Raw genomic sequence first — 14,856 nt, 5'->3', positions numbered from 1 at the left:
TGGGCCTGTCCTGTAGTAGGTGACTTCTGGGTACCCTTCTGGCTCTGTCAATCTGTTTCTTCACTTCACCAGGTGAGTATTGTAGTTTTAAGAATGCTTGATAGAGATCCTGTAGGTGTTTGTCTCGTTCTGAGGGATTGGAGCAAATGTGGTTGTATCTTAGAGCTTGGCTGTAGACAATGGATCGTGTGATGTGGTCTGGATGAAAGATGGAGGCATGTAGGTAAATATAGTGGTCAGTAGGTTTCTGGTATAGGGTGGTGTTTATGTGACCATCTCTTATTTGCACTGTGGTGTCTAGGAAGTGGATCTCTTGTGTGGACTGGTCCAGGCTGAGGTTGATGGTGGGGTGGAAATTGTTGAAATCCTGGTGGAATTCCTCAAGGGCCTCCTTCCCATGGGGCCAGATGTTGAGGATGTCATCAAACTAGATGTCAGTAAACAAGTAAACAACTCTCCCCATTTTTCTCCCCCTAGAGATGCTGCGATCTAAACTGGAGAGGGAGAAAGGTCAGTGTCTGGGCTAGTTACATTAACTGATGTAAGGGTTATTCCCATAAATATGACAGGGGAATCTCATCTCTCCCCATTTTTCTTTCCCTAGAGACGCTGCGATCTAAACTGGAGAGGGAGAAAGGTCAGTGTCTGGGCTAGTTACATTAACTGATGTAAGGGTTAGTCCCGTAAATATGACAGGGGAATCTCACCTCTCCCCCTTTTCTCCCCCTAGAGACGCTGCGATCTAAACTGGAGAGGGAGAAAGGTCAGTGTCTGGGCTAGTTACATTAACTGACGTAAGGGTTATTCCCATAAATATGACAGGGGAATCTCATCTCTCCCCCTTTTCTCCCCCTAGAGACGCTGCGATCTGAACTGGAGAGCGAGAAAGGTCAGTGTCTGGGGCCAATGGGGTGGGTTAAGGGTTATATGAGAATGTTTCCCAAAAATGTGGCAGATCAGTAAACTAGAGATTGCCGGGCAGGGGAGACATTTGGAATGAAGCCAAAGGGAGGCTGGGACTCAATGTAAAAATCGTCACAGCTGGGGATTCCCTCCCTTGGCCCTGGGACCCGGGGCCTGGTGATTTAAAAGGGCTTGGGGCTTCCGGCTGCTGCCGCCGCTACTGTGGCCAGAGCCCCGGGCCCTTTTAAATCACCGCTGGTGCTCCGTGTGGTGCAGGCCAGGGAGTGCATATGGGATGGCTGGGAAAGGCTGAGCCTCCAGCCCCGCCCCTTCCACCCGAGGCCCTGCCCCTTCCGGGGGACCCGAGATGGGCCCCCATACCAGTAAGTCTTGTATGTACTTTCACCCCTTGCAGAGCTCCTCCCTTCATCAGACGTTGGGGGGGAAGGGTATTTGCACAGAGACTATTCTAATGGGGAGGGAGGGGAGAGGGAGAGTAAATGTGTGTGTTGGAGAGAGTGCAAAACACCCGTGGGATGGTGTGACAATGCGGTTCTGGCGGAACCCAACTGAGAGTGCCAACTCAGGACAAATTGCTCAAACAGGGCAGTTGCAGCCCAAGGTTGGGGTTTTCTCCACCTCTAAGGCAAACCAAACCAGCCAGACTAAGAGGACTTCGGTCTCATCCCACTGGCTAACCGCAAGTCTCACAAGCAATCTCCTTAGACACTCCAGTTTCCCAGTATCATCACCAGTGCCACTCGTTATGGGGACAAATGGTTATGAAAACCAATACCCAAGTAAAAGAAAAAGATTCTCCTGATCCCAAAGGACCAAGCCCCAGACCCAGGTCAATATACAAATCAGATCTTACCCACAAATCACGCTGTTCCCAATCCTTTAGAATCTAACATCTAAAGGTTTATTCATAAAAGGAAAAAGATAGAGATGAGAGTTAGAATTGGTTAAATGGACTCAATTACATGCAGTAATGGCAAAGTTCTTGGTTCAGGCTTGCAGCAGCGATGGAATAAACTGCAGGTTCAAATCAAGTCTCTGGAATACATCCCCCGCTGGGATGGGTCCTCAGTCCTTTGTTCAGAGCTTCAGCTTGTAGCAAAGTTCCTCCAGAGGTATGAAGCAGGATTGAAGACAAAATGGAGATGAGGCATCAGCCTTATATAGTCTTTTCCAGGTGTAAGAACACCTCTTTGTTCTTACTGTGGAAAATTACAGCAAAATGGAGCCTGGAGTTACACGGGCCAGTTCCTGCATACTTTGCTGAGTCTGAAGGCATATTTGCCTTCTCTCAATGGGTCCATTGTATAGCTGATGGTCCTTAATGGGCCATCAAGCAGGCTAGGCAGAGCTAATCCCAGCTTGTCTGGGATGTCACCCAGCAGCATAGCATAAGTTTGCCATACAGACAGTATAGAGCCAATATTCATAACTTCAACTACAAAACTGATACACACATACCGAGAGCATAATCATAACCAGTAAACCATAACCTTGTTTTAGACACCCCATTTGACCCCCTTTATACAAGATTTGGGTGCCACTACAGGACCTTGGTTGCAACAATGATCTACATGGTCCCAGTTTATGCCAATAATGTCACAGATGGAACAATTACAAATAACGTGCTGATGTTTGAACGGTGATGGGGAATGTCTCCGTATCGGCACCAGAGCCCAAGCAGTGAGCTCAGGGCTGCTCGCACTGACACAGACGGGCTCTGAAGGGGAAGGGGCCATTTGTCCTAAAACCACTTGGAAATTACAGACACAGCACCCTGAGCCCAGGCCTGAGTCCGGGCCAGAGTCAGTGCTGGGGACTGAAACTTGTCCAGTATTTAACAGACTCCCTCACATGGGATCCCCCCTTCCACAGCCATGTAAAAAAGGAAGGATCAGGATTTCACCCTCAGTGACCATGGGCTGTGTGAGTGTATGTGTGTGTGTGTTCTGGTATCCAAGACCAAGAGGCATTTCGTACTTGAGGGAAGGGAAGGAGAATGTATCTCCTTTCTCCCCTCCCTGTTTTAGCATAAACCGAGATCACACTTTTCAGAGTAGCAGCCGTGTTAGTCTGTATCCGCAAAAAGAACAGGAGTACTTGTGGCACCTTAGAGACTAACAAATTTATTAGAGCATAAGCTTTCGTGGACTACAGCCCACTTCTTCGGATGTATGCATCCGAAGAAGTGGGCTGTAGTCCACGAAAGCTTATGCTCTAATAAATTTTAGTCTCTAGTGGGCTGTAGTCCACGAAAGCTTATGCTCTAATAAATTTGTTAGTCTCTAAGGTGCCACAAGTACTCCTGTTCTTTTTGCGAGATCACACTGTATTTGGATGGGGGAGGGAGGGGCCTGAATTCACTGTTCCTCACTCCAGCAACCTTTGATGACAGGTAGCTGCCCTCTGCCCGTGCCCCACTGCCACCCTCCCAGTACCTCTTCTCATCCAGCTGTGAGGGAGAAGCACACGAGCTGGATGTTTCTGTTAAAACGATCAGCAGTGAGATAACTGCAAATTGTCATGGATCAGGTTTTAGTGTCACCATCCCAACCCCACTGTGCTGAGTGTGAGCAGCAAACAGCGCTGCCTGCAGACTCAGGCAGATCTCACTGGGCTGGAGCACTGCTTACACCCAGGTCACTTGATCAATGTCACCTTTATACCCAGAAAGGCTGGACACATTTTAATATATGGAGGGTGAGATTTTCACCCCCCTCTCAACCGCGTTATGTTCAGTAAAAGGACCAGAGCAGCGTAACAGGGCTCCTGAAAACCTGGATCCAGCTGGGGGCAGATTCCTCCACTGCAGGCAGGGCATAAAACAGCTGCAGGCTGCCCTTTGAGGACCCCCTCACAAGCCCTATTGTAGGGGACATATGTGAGATGGGACTGGGAACAAGAGGGGTGTGTCAGGGCAGGACCACAGCGCAAGGGCTGGGCCTTAAGGAAAATGGTGCCCTGGGTGGACTTGTATTTTGGTGCCCCTGGCCCCCATGGGCACACTGCTCCCCCCATTTCCCTGTTCCCTGTGGGTGCCCCCCAGTGATCCTGGCCCCCACGGGCTCCCCCTTCACTCCAACCCCTGCACTGTGCCCCCTCCACACAAACCCCAGCCCCCCATGTCCCTAATCCCTTCACTCCCCACCTCCTGCGCTCCTAACTCCTGCCCCCATCCTGTGTCCCCAACCCCTGTACTGTGCCCCCTTTGCCCCAACCCCAGCCCCCCCGTGCCCCTAATTGCTTGATTCCCCACCTCCTGCGCTCCTAACCCCTGCCCCCGTCCTGTGTCCCTAACCCCTGCACCCCCTTCCTGCGCCCATGTGGGAAAAGTGACCTGAATGTACGGAGCATCTGGCATTGCTGCTCCCTCCCACCCTTGAACACTGCTCCTCTGTGCACCCCTAGGGGCTGTGTGTGTGGGGGGGGGAGGGGGGATCGAGGAGCGATGTCAGGGTTCCCTGCATCCCAGGTCACTTTCCCCACCTGGGCTGCGTAAGGGGAGGGCAGGAGAGCAGCAGCTCCTGATGTCTCACCTCTGCGAGTTTGCGGTGCTCCCCTGCGAGCTAGGAGCAGTTTCTGATATTACATAAACTAAGCCAGAATAACTCACTCTTCTTATGGAATGTGCGTGTTGACAAGGAACGTTATACCGGTGTAACAAGAGCGGTTTAAATTGCCTCCTTACCATGTACTGGTGTAACCTTCCCATGCAGACAAGCCCTGCGTTACTGTGGGAGTTGATTTGGCATCCAGAGCACCCGGGATCAGGAGGATACGGGGCAGGGCTTAAAGCTGCCTGAGCCTTCACATGCTCCTGGGCTGCAGGTTCTGAGCACAAAATCTCACCCTGAGAGTTTAGGTCACGGAGCATAATGATGTGGCAAATCTTTAACAAGAGGGGAGCACATTTTGTTGATTACATAGGCCCAGTAGTAATCCCGGCTGGGCTCCTCCCCCTCTCCATCCCCCTTCATCTGGGTCCCTCTTCTCCCCACTCTGCCATAACCTTATCGAGCTTGGTGAAAAGCAGAAAACTGGAAAAAACTAATTTCCACTAAAATCAGGCTTTTCTGATTGTCACCCAAACCAATGGAGTTCAGACCAGAGCGCAGATGAGGACGGCCTGGCTGGAATACGGGGGTGAGGAGACCAGCTGGGTGTCCGGCTGACACTGGGGCAAGAAGCCCAACTGGGGCAGGGGTGACTGGAGTGGGGTGAGGGGCCTGCTGACCTAACTCTAACCTCACCCACAGCTTAAACCCTAACCCTGAGGTCACTGCCTCACCCTGTGTCCTGAGGGATCAAACGGTGAGTTTAGTGGAAATCCGGCTTTTACAGTTCTCCGGTTTTCACCAACATCAGGAGGTTTCTGCCCACTGATGCCTAGAACATGCCCTGAAATGCTGGAGCTGATGGGACGTGGTTTTCAAAAGTTATCTCATTGCAGACAGACAGAAATGCCATCGAGGTCAGTGTGGGGCCTCACTTCTCTCAGCCAAAACGGAAAGGAGACGGCTATTTACTCAGCATTTTAACTGAACTAGGAATTGTGTCCCCAGTATAATGCTGGGAATAGGTAGGCAGAGCGCCTCTGTGTGTGTTCTACTTTCTACCAGTAGAAAAATTATTCTTATGAGTTTGCAATAATTGAAGATAAGTCTTCTACCTTGTAACTCATCTCTCCTGTTACTCACTTGCGGGGGCACATCATGCAGAGAAAGGTAAGGTCCCTTTGTTCATTGCAATGGGGAGAGGAGGGGGAATCTCAAACTTTACAACAAGTTTCATAGACCCGCAGGGCAGGTATTCAGAGCTCTCACTATGAACTAGTATCAGGGGGTAGCCGTGTTAGTCTGTATCTACAAAAACAACAAGGATTCTGGTGGCACCTTAAAGACTAACAGATTTATTAGGGCATAAGCTTTCGTGAGTAAAAACCTGAGGTTTTTACTCACGAAAGCTTATCCACTATGAACTGAGAGTCAGTTTGGTTTGTGTGGTGTGGGATCTTATTGAATAGCCTCCTTTTTCTTTTATCATATGTTTACTCGTTTCTCTTTGCTTTACTTTTAGCGAAACTGCAGGGTGAACTCAGTAAGTTGTCTTCTATTCCTAATATAAACCTTGCTACAAAATTGTCTCATATTCGGAGTGTCTGTGTGCAGGTGAGATCTCATCTCTCTGTCTGGGTTTGGTTTCAGAGTGGAGAAGAGCCCTACTAAATGCAGGTAAATAAATTTGCATTTTTATTAATAGACAGTTATCCTACAGAAATATATTTTTCTCATATCATAAAATGTTGTTAGAGATTGTTTTCTATTCAGCAAGTTTGTGTTCAGGGCAGTTCTCATCTCTCTCTATTTGCTTGATTTCAGGTTGGAAGAAAGCCCGACAATATGCAGGTAACTGTACTGTAAACTCCGCTGAAATGAGATCTGTCAAAACCCCACCAGCCCCTGAGAGCTCTCTGCTCCTTTGCTTTGGAAAAGTGCTGAATCACGAGAGACTGTTGGGTCGTGCCTGATAGACATTATCTCACCTAACCTTAATAGGCGTTAAACTGCTAACATCTCCCCTCCCAACAGCAGGGTTTTCATGCTCATCCAGGTCTTTAACCTGCAATTTCCTTCTACAATACTCTGAAGGGCTAAGAGCTGTTCAGTGTCTCCATGGATTTGGGGTGAGGAAGGCCCTGTCCCCAGTGGAGCGGCAGATGTTTTTATAACCAGATTGTGAAACTCACAAGTAAAACAAACTGTGCCCACCCGTGGCGTAGCCAGGTTCTAGGAGCAGGGGGAGCGAACACGTAAAAAAAGACGCCACCCGCTGTGAAGCAGCGAAGAAAAAAAATGCACTTCCATCCTTTAGAGAAAAAAAAAAAGGACTGGACCATGCTTCCAGTTCCACCGCTAAGTGATACTGGCAGTACCCAAATGCCATTCCAGCTCCTCAAAAACATGCTAGAATGGGGTTCCGGAGTGTTCCAGCACAGTTCAAGCCCTGGGTGATCTCTCTCGCTGGAGCCCCGTTACCTAGCTTCTGTAACCTTGCTCTTTCCTGCCCAGTGCTTTCTCTTCCTGTATGACTCTTATTTGTTCTCCTCCTGGTACAGTTTTCCAATGCTCCTACCTTCCCTCCCCCTCCCTCCTAGAGGCAGCTAAACTGGTTTTCTAAGGATGCAGCTCACTCATTATCCCAGATGTTTACACCTGAATAGGGTCGTTAAGTCCTAAGCACCTTCTTAATGCATCTGTTGGGTGCATATGTGCTCCAGGGCCTGTCAGCAGTACTGGCTCTACTTCTAGAGAGACGTTCATAACACAGCAGGTTTGCATACTCAGCTTCACAATATCAAGCAGAATTCATAAGTTGTACAGATCTAGCCCTAATCCATCACAGGAGGACACTATGGGACATAGCTGATGCACAATTAGCTCTTCTATGGCCGAAGAGGAATGAGAAGCAAGCAGAGCCATATAAAAGGTGCACTAAGTACTAAAGAGCACCCAGGGAGTTGGCGCCTAAGGCGCCACTTTTGAGAATGTGCTCAGTGGGGGAGGGGCCGCTCCCCCTGCTCCCCCCAGCTACTGGTGCTCACACAGCAGCTTTCCTGTCTCAGGGCTGTGCTGAGCTGTGTTTTACATTCACACCCAGCCGGCTGCCTGACCTCTGTGTGCCCTGGTGCATGCTGGGAGACTGGGCAGCGCCAGCAGAGGTTAGGAGCCCAGGGGACAGGCACACACATAGCAGCACCAGGAGCCCAGGGGTCAATGAACTCTGCGGTATCCTACCACACTGAGCTGGGAGGGAGGGGGTGCTCTGGTCAGTTACATGGGAACTGTTCGGGGGTCGGGGCCACAGAGCATTGTAACAGCCTGATGAGCCTGGTACAGGCAGCCAGCCACGAGCCAGCCCAGCCCCTGGTGGGGATGCCAAGCGGCCGTGGTCACTAACGGTTAGCTCCACTGTGGGCCAAATCCTGTACTTATAGCTCCCAGGGGCAGGCCCCATGCCCAGTAACAGCTGTAATATGTGTGGGGCCCTGCTTGGGGCACTGGGGGGGGGGTCAACAAGTGTGAGCATCACTGTTAACGCACTGAATGGCTCAGGGTTCAGAATGGACTAGCTGGCTCAGGAGGGCAGTGAGGGCAGCTGGGGCCTGTCACTCCCCAGTCACTGATCTCAGCCCAGGCTCAGAGTCCGATTCCCAGCAGTCAGGAGCTCACATTGTAACTCACATTAACGGCAGCCTCACCGGCCACCTCCGCAGGGAGGCCAAGGCCTGAATGGGCCTCAGGGACGGTTCCTCCCCAGGGAAGAGGCTGCTGCAGGTGTTAGAACTGAGCCACGTCAGCAGGATAGTGGGGGGCTCACATGGCTGCTGTGACATCCTCGTACACTCGATACAGAGCTCCAGCAGCCGGGGTGTAAACCCCACTCGTACCCCCAGCACTGAACTCACTGACACTGCCCCAAGGCCCCCTCTCCTTCTGGGGTGGGAGCAGGTGAGTACCAGCCCCGCCCCCTCATCCCACGGGCACATCTGTGCATTTGCTGGGTGCACAGAGCTCTCTGGATGGAGACACTTTCACACTAACCCAGGAATTGGTACTGGGAGGCCCCACTGCCCAGGAGGCCGAGGGCGCTCGCTCTCCTGCCCTGGGGGTGAAGGGAGGGGCCCTGGGGCTGCTGTTCCCCGTCCCACGAATGGGGTGAAGGGGACGTGGACACAGACAATGTCCCCGCTTGCGCTGTGAGGGGCAGACCCGGCTCCACCCTGGGTTTCAGAGCCTGAGCTCCAGTCTGAGCCTGAACGTCTACGTGGCTATTTTTACCGCCACAGAGGGAGCCCCGCAAGCCTGAATCTGTTGACCTGGCTCTGGGACTCACTGCTGCAGGCTGTGTAGACAAACCCAAAGTGTCTCCAGGGTCTGGGTGTGAAAATTCCCAAAGTGTCTGACCCAGGGCTGGCTAATAAGAGAGAGCCGGGTGGCGGAGGAAAGTAGTTACATGGAGAAGTCTGAGGCAATGTGACCAATATCTGCTCTGTGAGATGTTCAGGTGCATCTGCAGGGGGTCTGTGCTGCTCGCAGTGTCCATGGAACAAATCACTCTGGGCAGAGAGTTCAGGCTGGAACCAAGTCTCCATTTTCACCCTGAGTTTGTGGGGTGAGATCAGGGGTGCAGGGGGAATTTTTCTACCAAGGGCAAATTTAACAGCAGCTCTGGAGAGTTTCATAGCCGATGTCCTGAGCCTGGCCTGCCTGTAAGTTTCTGGGGATATCGACAGTCACTCACGGTGAGTCACTAGGATTTGGGCTCCTAAGTTGCTCTGACAGGTTTGAAGTGGAGCTGGATGAAATGTTTTGGGTTGATTGAATCCATGTTGAGTTTGCTGAATAATTTCAATGAACAAACAAAGGTGCCAGCACTTCCCTTTTAGCCTTTAGCCCAGTGGCTTGGCCCTCAGCTGGGAGCCCCAGGTTCAATCATCCCCGTGTGATGTGGGGCAGGAATTGGAATGTGGGTCTCCCCACCTCAGATAAGGGCTGGAACTGCTGGGCTCCGGGTGTCTGATGTGTGGCTCCCACAATCTCTCCTGCTGATGGCATTCCCCTGTGTCTAAACACTGCCATGGGCACTGAGCCAGAGCGTGGGAGTGAGAATGACTCTGCAGCCCAGGGGGTCAGGCCCCCACCTGGGAGCCCAGAGTCCAGCTCCCCTGCTCCAGTGCCCCTGTAATTAATGATCCATAACCCCAGTGAGGGGAGGGGTTACGGCCCCTGGCACAGCAGTGTCTCAGGTCGTGTCTGCCGGGGTTTTCATTCAGTGATAAAGCTGCCCTGGTGCAAGCCCTTAGTGCAGACGTGCTGCGCAGCACCCGGTGCAGCTTATCTCCGATGGAGGGGGCAGTAAGTTGGGAAATGCTCCCTCCCCTCCCGATTGTCCCGGACTCAAGAGCAACAGCCAAATAATTTCTCATTTACCCCACCCCGGAATCCCCCACTGCACTGCCCCCTCCTAGTGAGCCCAGCCCAGACACACTGCCCGTGCCCTATGGGAGGGGCTGGGCCGGGGGAGGGGAGGGGAGGGGGTTGTCTGCCTGCAAGCTGGAAGAGTCCCAGCTTCATCCCCTGGGGCAGGGCTGCCCGGCCAGTGTGTGTAGGGACAGCACAGACCTGATCTTAGCGACAAACCAACCACACATGGCCCAAAAGCAACAGAGAGTCCCTGGGGCCTGCCTCTCCTTCACCCCTCTCTGGCTCCTGCCCCTCCCGTACCCTTCCCTCATCCATGTGCTCACCTGGCCCCTGCCTCTATCCTCACTTCTCCCCTTCGCACCTCCCCTTCTTCTCACCCCCTTTCTGCTCCCCTAGGCCCCTCTGCCCCCGCTTTGCCTCCCTGACTCATGCCCCTGCCCTCCACCCACCTCTGCCCCACTGGATTCCCCCTTTGCCCCCTGCCCTCCTGGCACCTGCCCCTCGTCCCCAAACAGCCTCTGCATCCTGGAGCCCACCCATCACTTCACGCCCCTTCTACCACCTGGCATCCTCCTCTCCCCTTTCCCCCCTACTGCCCATCTTCTCCCCTGGTGCCACCCCACCGCTCACCCTCCTCTGCTGTCCTGATTCCTACCATTCTCCTCCCCTCAGCCCTCTCTGACCCCTGGCACCCACCCCTTCCCTCACTCCCCTGTGCCTACCCCTCCTCTGACCTTCTGGCTCCTGCCCCTCCTCGATTCCCTCTCCTAACACCTCCCTCTACCCACCTGCCCTGCCTCTCTCCTCGCCCCTCTCTGCCCCCTGGTGCCCACCCCTCCCATTGCCCCCCCACTCTGCCCCCTGGTGCCTGTCCCCCCCTCCTCTGCCCTCCCTGGGCCTGCCCTTCTGCTCAACCCCCTCAATTCCCCTGGCACCTGCCCTTTCCCTTACCCCCCCGCACCCACCTGGTGCCAACCCCTTCCCTCACTCCCCGTGGCCCCTGACACCTACCCCTCCCCTCACTTCTCTCATCCCTGGTGCCTACCCCTTCTGCCCCACTGACCCCGCTTTCCTCACGCCCCTCTTCCCCAATCACCCATGACTTGCCCCACCCCCTGTCTTTCTTGTGCTCACCCCTCCATTCACCCCCACTCTCCTGACACACACTCCTCCCCCACCCCCTTCCTTCCTTTTGTCTGCCCCTTCCTTTTCCCCCTTCGGTCTCCCAGAACCTGCCCCTTCCCCTGCCCTTCTGGTGCCCACCACTTCCCTTGCTCCTCCTCTACCCCCAATACCTGCCCCTCCTCTTTCCCCTTGTTGGTGCTGTTGCTTGCCCCATTCCATGCCACACCACTGTCCCCCTGGCACTTGCCCCTCCCCCAGCCCCATTGTTGCCTGCCCCTTGCTTTCCCTCCTGTGCCCCCCAGCTATCACACCTCCTTTTGTACCCCTCTATCCCCCTCGCATCCACCCCTTCCCATGCCCTCCCACCCACTGACGACTGCACCTTCCCTCACCCCCTGCTCATTTGTCCCTGGTGCCTTCCCCATCCCATGCCCCACCACTGTCCCCACTGGTCTCTTCCCCACTTTGCCATCTGGTGCTTGCCCCTTCCTTCTCCCACTCTGGCTCCTACTTTTACCCTCAGCACAAGCCGCTTCCCTCATCCTCCCACGCCCTGGGGCCTGCCCCTTCCCTCGCACACACATACACCCTCCACCTTCCCCTTAGTTCTTCCCCTTTCCCTCTGCCTCCCTGACACCTGGACCTCTCACCCCGCCAATCCCTTTGTGCCAGCCCCTCTGTTCATTCCTCCTCTGCCCTCCTGAGGCCCATCTCTACCATTGCCACCATCTGCCTCCATGGTGCCTGCCCTTTCCTATGTCCCCTCTGCCTGCCTGATGCAAGTCCCTTCCCTCATCCCCCTTTTGGAATCCTGGCCTCTGCCCTTCCCCTCACCCCATCTCTACCCCACTAGTGCCCTCCACTCCCCTCAGCCTCTCCTAACCTCTGGGTCCCGCCTCTCCCCTCACACTCCCTCTGCCCCTCTGGTGCCCATGTCTCCACACCCCTCTACCCCCCTAGGGCCTGCCCTTCACTCTGCTCTCTCTGCCCGCCTGTGCTCATCTGTTCCCTTGTCCCCACTCTGCCCCCTGGTGCCCGCCCATCTCCTCTCTCCCCTCCTTCCATCTGCCCCTCTGCTCAATCCCCCCGATCCCTCCTGGTGACTACCCCTTCCCTCCCACCTCTGTCCTCCTGGCACCCACCCTTCATGCCCCTCTCCTCCTTGATAACTTCCCTTTCCCCCACTGCCCTGTTGCCCCCAGGGCTCCCTCCACTCTTTGCCCACCATACCCCTCAGGCACCTGCCCTACACCTCACCCCTCTTTGTCCCCTTCTAATCTGTGTCTCCCCCTGCCCCCTCCTTTTCCCCTGGCGCCAGCCCCTTCTTCTACTCCCCCTCTGCCTCCCTAGCAGCTGCACCTCTGTTCACCCCTTGTGTCCCCTGGTGCAAGCACATTCCCTCTCCCCTCTTTGTCCCCCCAGTGCCTGCCCCCTCTCCTGACCTCCCTCCTTTGGACTACTGGTGCCCACCCCTCTCCCTGTCTCTCTCTTTCCCTTGGCACCAATCCTACCCCTCACTCATGCTGTACAGCCCTGGTACCTGCCCCTTGTCATCCTACTTAGCCCCCCTCTCCAGTGCCCGACCCTCCCATCACCCCACTCTGCCCTCGGCACATGCTCCTCTCCTCACACCCCGCAGCCCCCTGGTACCTGCCCCTCCTCCTCTTGCCCTCTTCCACCTACTGGTGACACTGTCCCTGCCATAGCCAGCCCCTCTGCCCCCAGGCTCCTGCCTCACTCTGTCCCCCTGGAGCCTGCCCATTTGCTCCCCCCCGCCGGTCCTGGCGCCTGCCCCACTCCTCATCCCCCCCATCCCCTGGCATCTGTCCCTCCCCTTGATTCCCCCTGCCCCATTGGAGCTCCCCCCATTCCCTCACATCCCTCTGCCCCTGGTGCCCGCCCCTTCCCTTGCTTCCCTGTGCCCCCTGGGGTCTGTCCCCTTCTCCCCTGTGCCCGCCTCTCCCCTCACCCCCCTGGAACCTGCTCTTCCCTTCACCCCCCTACATCCCACTGGTACCCCCCATTCCCCTCACCTCCCACAGTCCCCTGGGGTCTGTTCCCTCTCCTCCCCTGGAGCCCACACCTCCCCCATCCCCTGCAGCCCCCTGGAACCTGCCCTTCCCTTCACCCCCCTCTGCCCTCCTGGTGCCTGCTCCTCTGGCCCCCCCATTGCCCTTGTGCCTGCCCCTCCCCTATGTCCCTCCCTCCATCGCCTCTGCTCCTGTCACCTCCCCCTCCCCTTTCCTCTCCCAGCATCTACTTGTCCCCTCCCCCGCCTCCAGTGACAGCTTCTCCCCCCCCCCCTCCTCCTGCCCTTTCCCCTCATTGTCTCCTCACAGGCAGACGGGCCCTGACTCCCCTCAGGCAACAACCCCCCCGCAGCGATTAACGGGGATGCAGGTTAATTTCCCTTTGATCCCAGTGATCAGCCCCTGCCCCCGGCCCTGACTCTGTGATTCTCTCCCCAGTGGACGTGACTCTGGATCCAGACACAGCAAATCCCAACCTCGTCCTGTCTGAGGATCGGAAACGTGTGAGACACGGAGACACACGCCAGGATCTGCTGGACAACCCTGAGAGATTTGATACGTACCCTGAAGTTCTGGGCGCTGAGGGGTTCCCGGGCGGGAGGCGTTACTGGGAGGTGGAGGTGGGAGACAAGACTGACTGGGTTCTGGGGGTTTGTAGGGAATCTGTGGAAAGAAAGGGGGAGAGCTTTTTCTCACCTGGGAATGGATACTGGGCTGTGTGGCTGAGGGATGGGGGATACAAGGCCCTCACCTCCCCCTCGACCCCGCTCCCCGTGAGCGTCAGGCCCAGCCGGGTGGGGATTTTCCTGGACTATGAGGCGGGCGAGGTCTCGTTTTACAATGTGACTGACAGGTCCCATCTCTTCACTTTCACTGGCACCTTCTCCGGGACGCTCCGCCCTTATTTCAATCCCTCTCTCAACGCTGGGGGTACAAACACGGCTCCCCTGATAATCTGCCCGGTCCCAGCTCAGGCCGGAGGGAATCTCTGTCCCTGACAGTGACCCCGCGGCACAGACTGACCCCTCCCAGCCCTGCTGCTCTTCCCGACCTCAGTGGTGGGGGCCAGTTACTGCAGCAACTGGAGTTTTTGTGCTGACCAGACGCTGCCAGTTTCCCTGTTCAACTGGAGGTTCCAGTCGAAAAACAGACACCTGGGAACCCCCAGCCCTCACCTTCCCCGTCCCCTGCCCCAGGGGTAGCAGATGGGGGTGGATGGGGTCATTTACCCCTGTCAGAATTTTCTACCCCTGTGAAAGCTGAACGTAAAATATGAAAGAAAAAAAGATTATTCTAATTTAGAAAATATTATTGTAACAAGGTGTAAATACAAGAACATTTTAATTTACATTTTAACAGTATTTCAACAACAAGCATCTAAACGTATTTTTAGAATTGGGATTATTTACATTTATTTTTTGATTCTTCCCTCAAGTCTATATTGAAGTTTAACTTCTCTAAATAACGTCATTTGTATTTCAACTGTGGAATTTCAAGAAATCCAAAATATTTATCTTAACAAAATAAACCATTACATTGTCAGAGGAGGTTATTCGGTTATAATGTACATGTGTCGTAAACATCACAACTACACACATGTGCAGCTGCTCTCTCTCCCCCTCTCTTTATTGTCTTGACTGGTTCTCTCTGGAAGGCAGGGCACATACACCCACCTCATGCACTACATCTTTGAAAATTAATAGGTGAAAAAATGCTAGAATTAATTAAGCAATATATTTAAGTGAACTCACCCAAGATTATATATTTGTCTTTGAAATTCTGTCAGCATTAAGTCA

The 14,856-nt window shown here is 54.2% G+C and overlaps 1 protein-coding gene across 1 annotated transcript; it reads left to right on the top strand.

Moving 5' to 3' along the window:
- The first annotated feature begins 479 nt into the window (after window positions 1-479).
- Window positions 480-14,608, top strand: LOC135974851 (erythroid membrane-associated protein-like). Its single transcript, XM_065563889.1, has 5 exons — window positions 480-510; window positions 605-637; window positions 731-763; window positions 857-889; window positions 13,460-14,608. Exons 1-5 carry the CDS (start codon window positions 480-482, stop codon window positions 14,056-14,058), a joined length of 729 nt encoding a protein of 242 aa, XP_065419961.1. The 3' UTR covers window positions 14,059-14,608.
- The last annotated feature ends 248 nt before the right edge of the window (window positions 14,609-14,856 follow it).

Source organism: Chrysemys picta, chromosome 12, assembly GCF_011386835.1.
Source record: "Chrysemys picta bellii isolate R12L10 chromosome 12, ASM1138683v2, whole genome shotgun sequence".
NCBI classification, from domain to species: Eukaryota; Metazoa; Chordata; order Testudines; family Emydidae; genus Chrysemys; species Chrysemys picta.
The sequence above is the reverse complement of the archived record's forward strand: the minus strand, read 5'-3'. Positions and strand labels throughout refer to the sequence as shown.

Coding starts and splice junctions, on each gene's coding strand:
- LOC135974851 (XM_065563889.1), top strand. CDS start 480: ATGCTGCGATCTAAACTGGAGAGGGAGAAAG. Junction 511..604: donor TAAACTGGAGAGGGAGAAAG/GTCAGTGTCTGG, acceptor TTCTTTCCCTAG/AGACGCTGCGATCTAAACTG. Junction 638..730: donor TAAACTGGAGAGGGAGAAAG/GTCAGTGTCTGG, acceptor TTCTCCCCCTAG/AGACGCTGCGATCTAAACTG.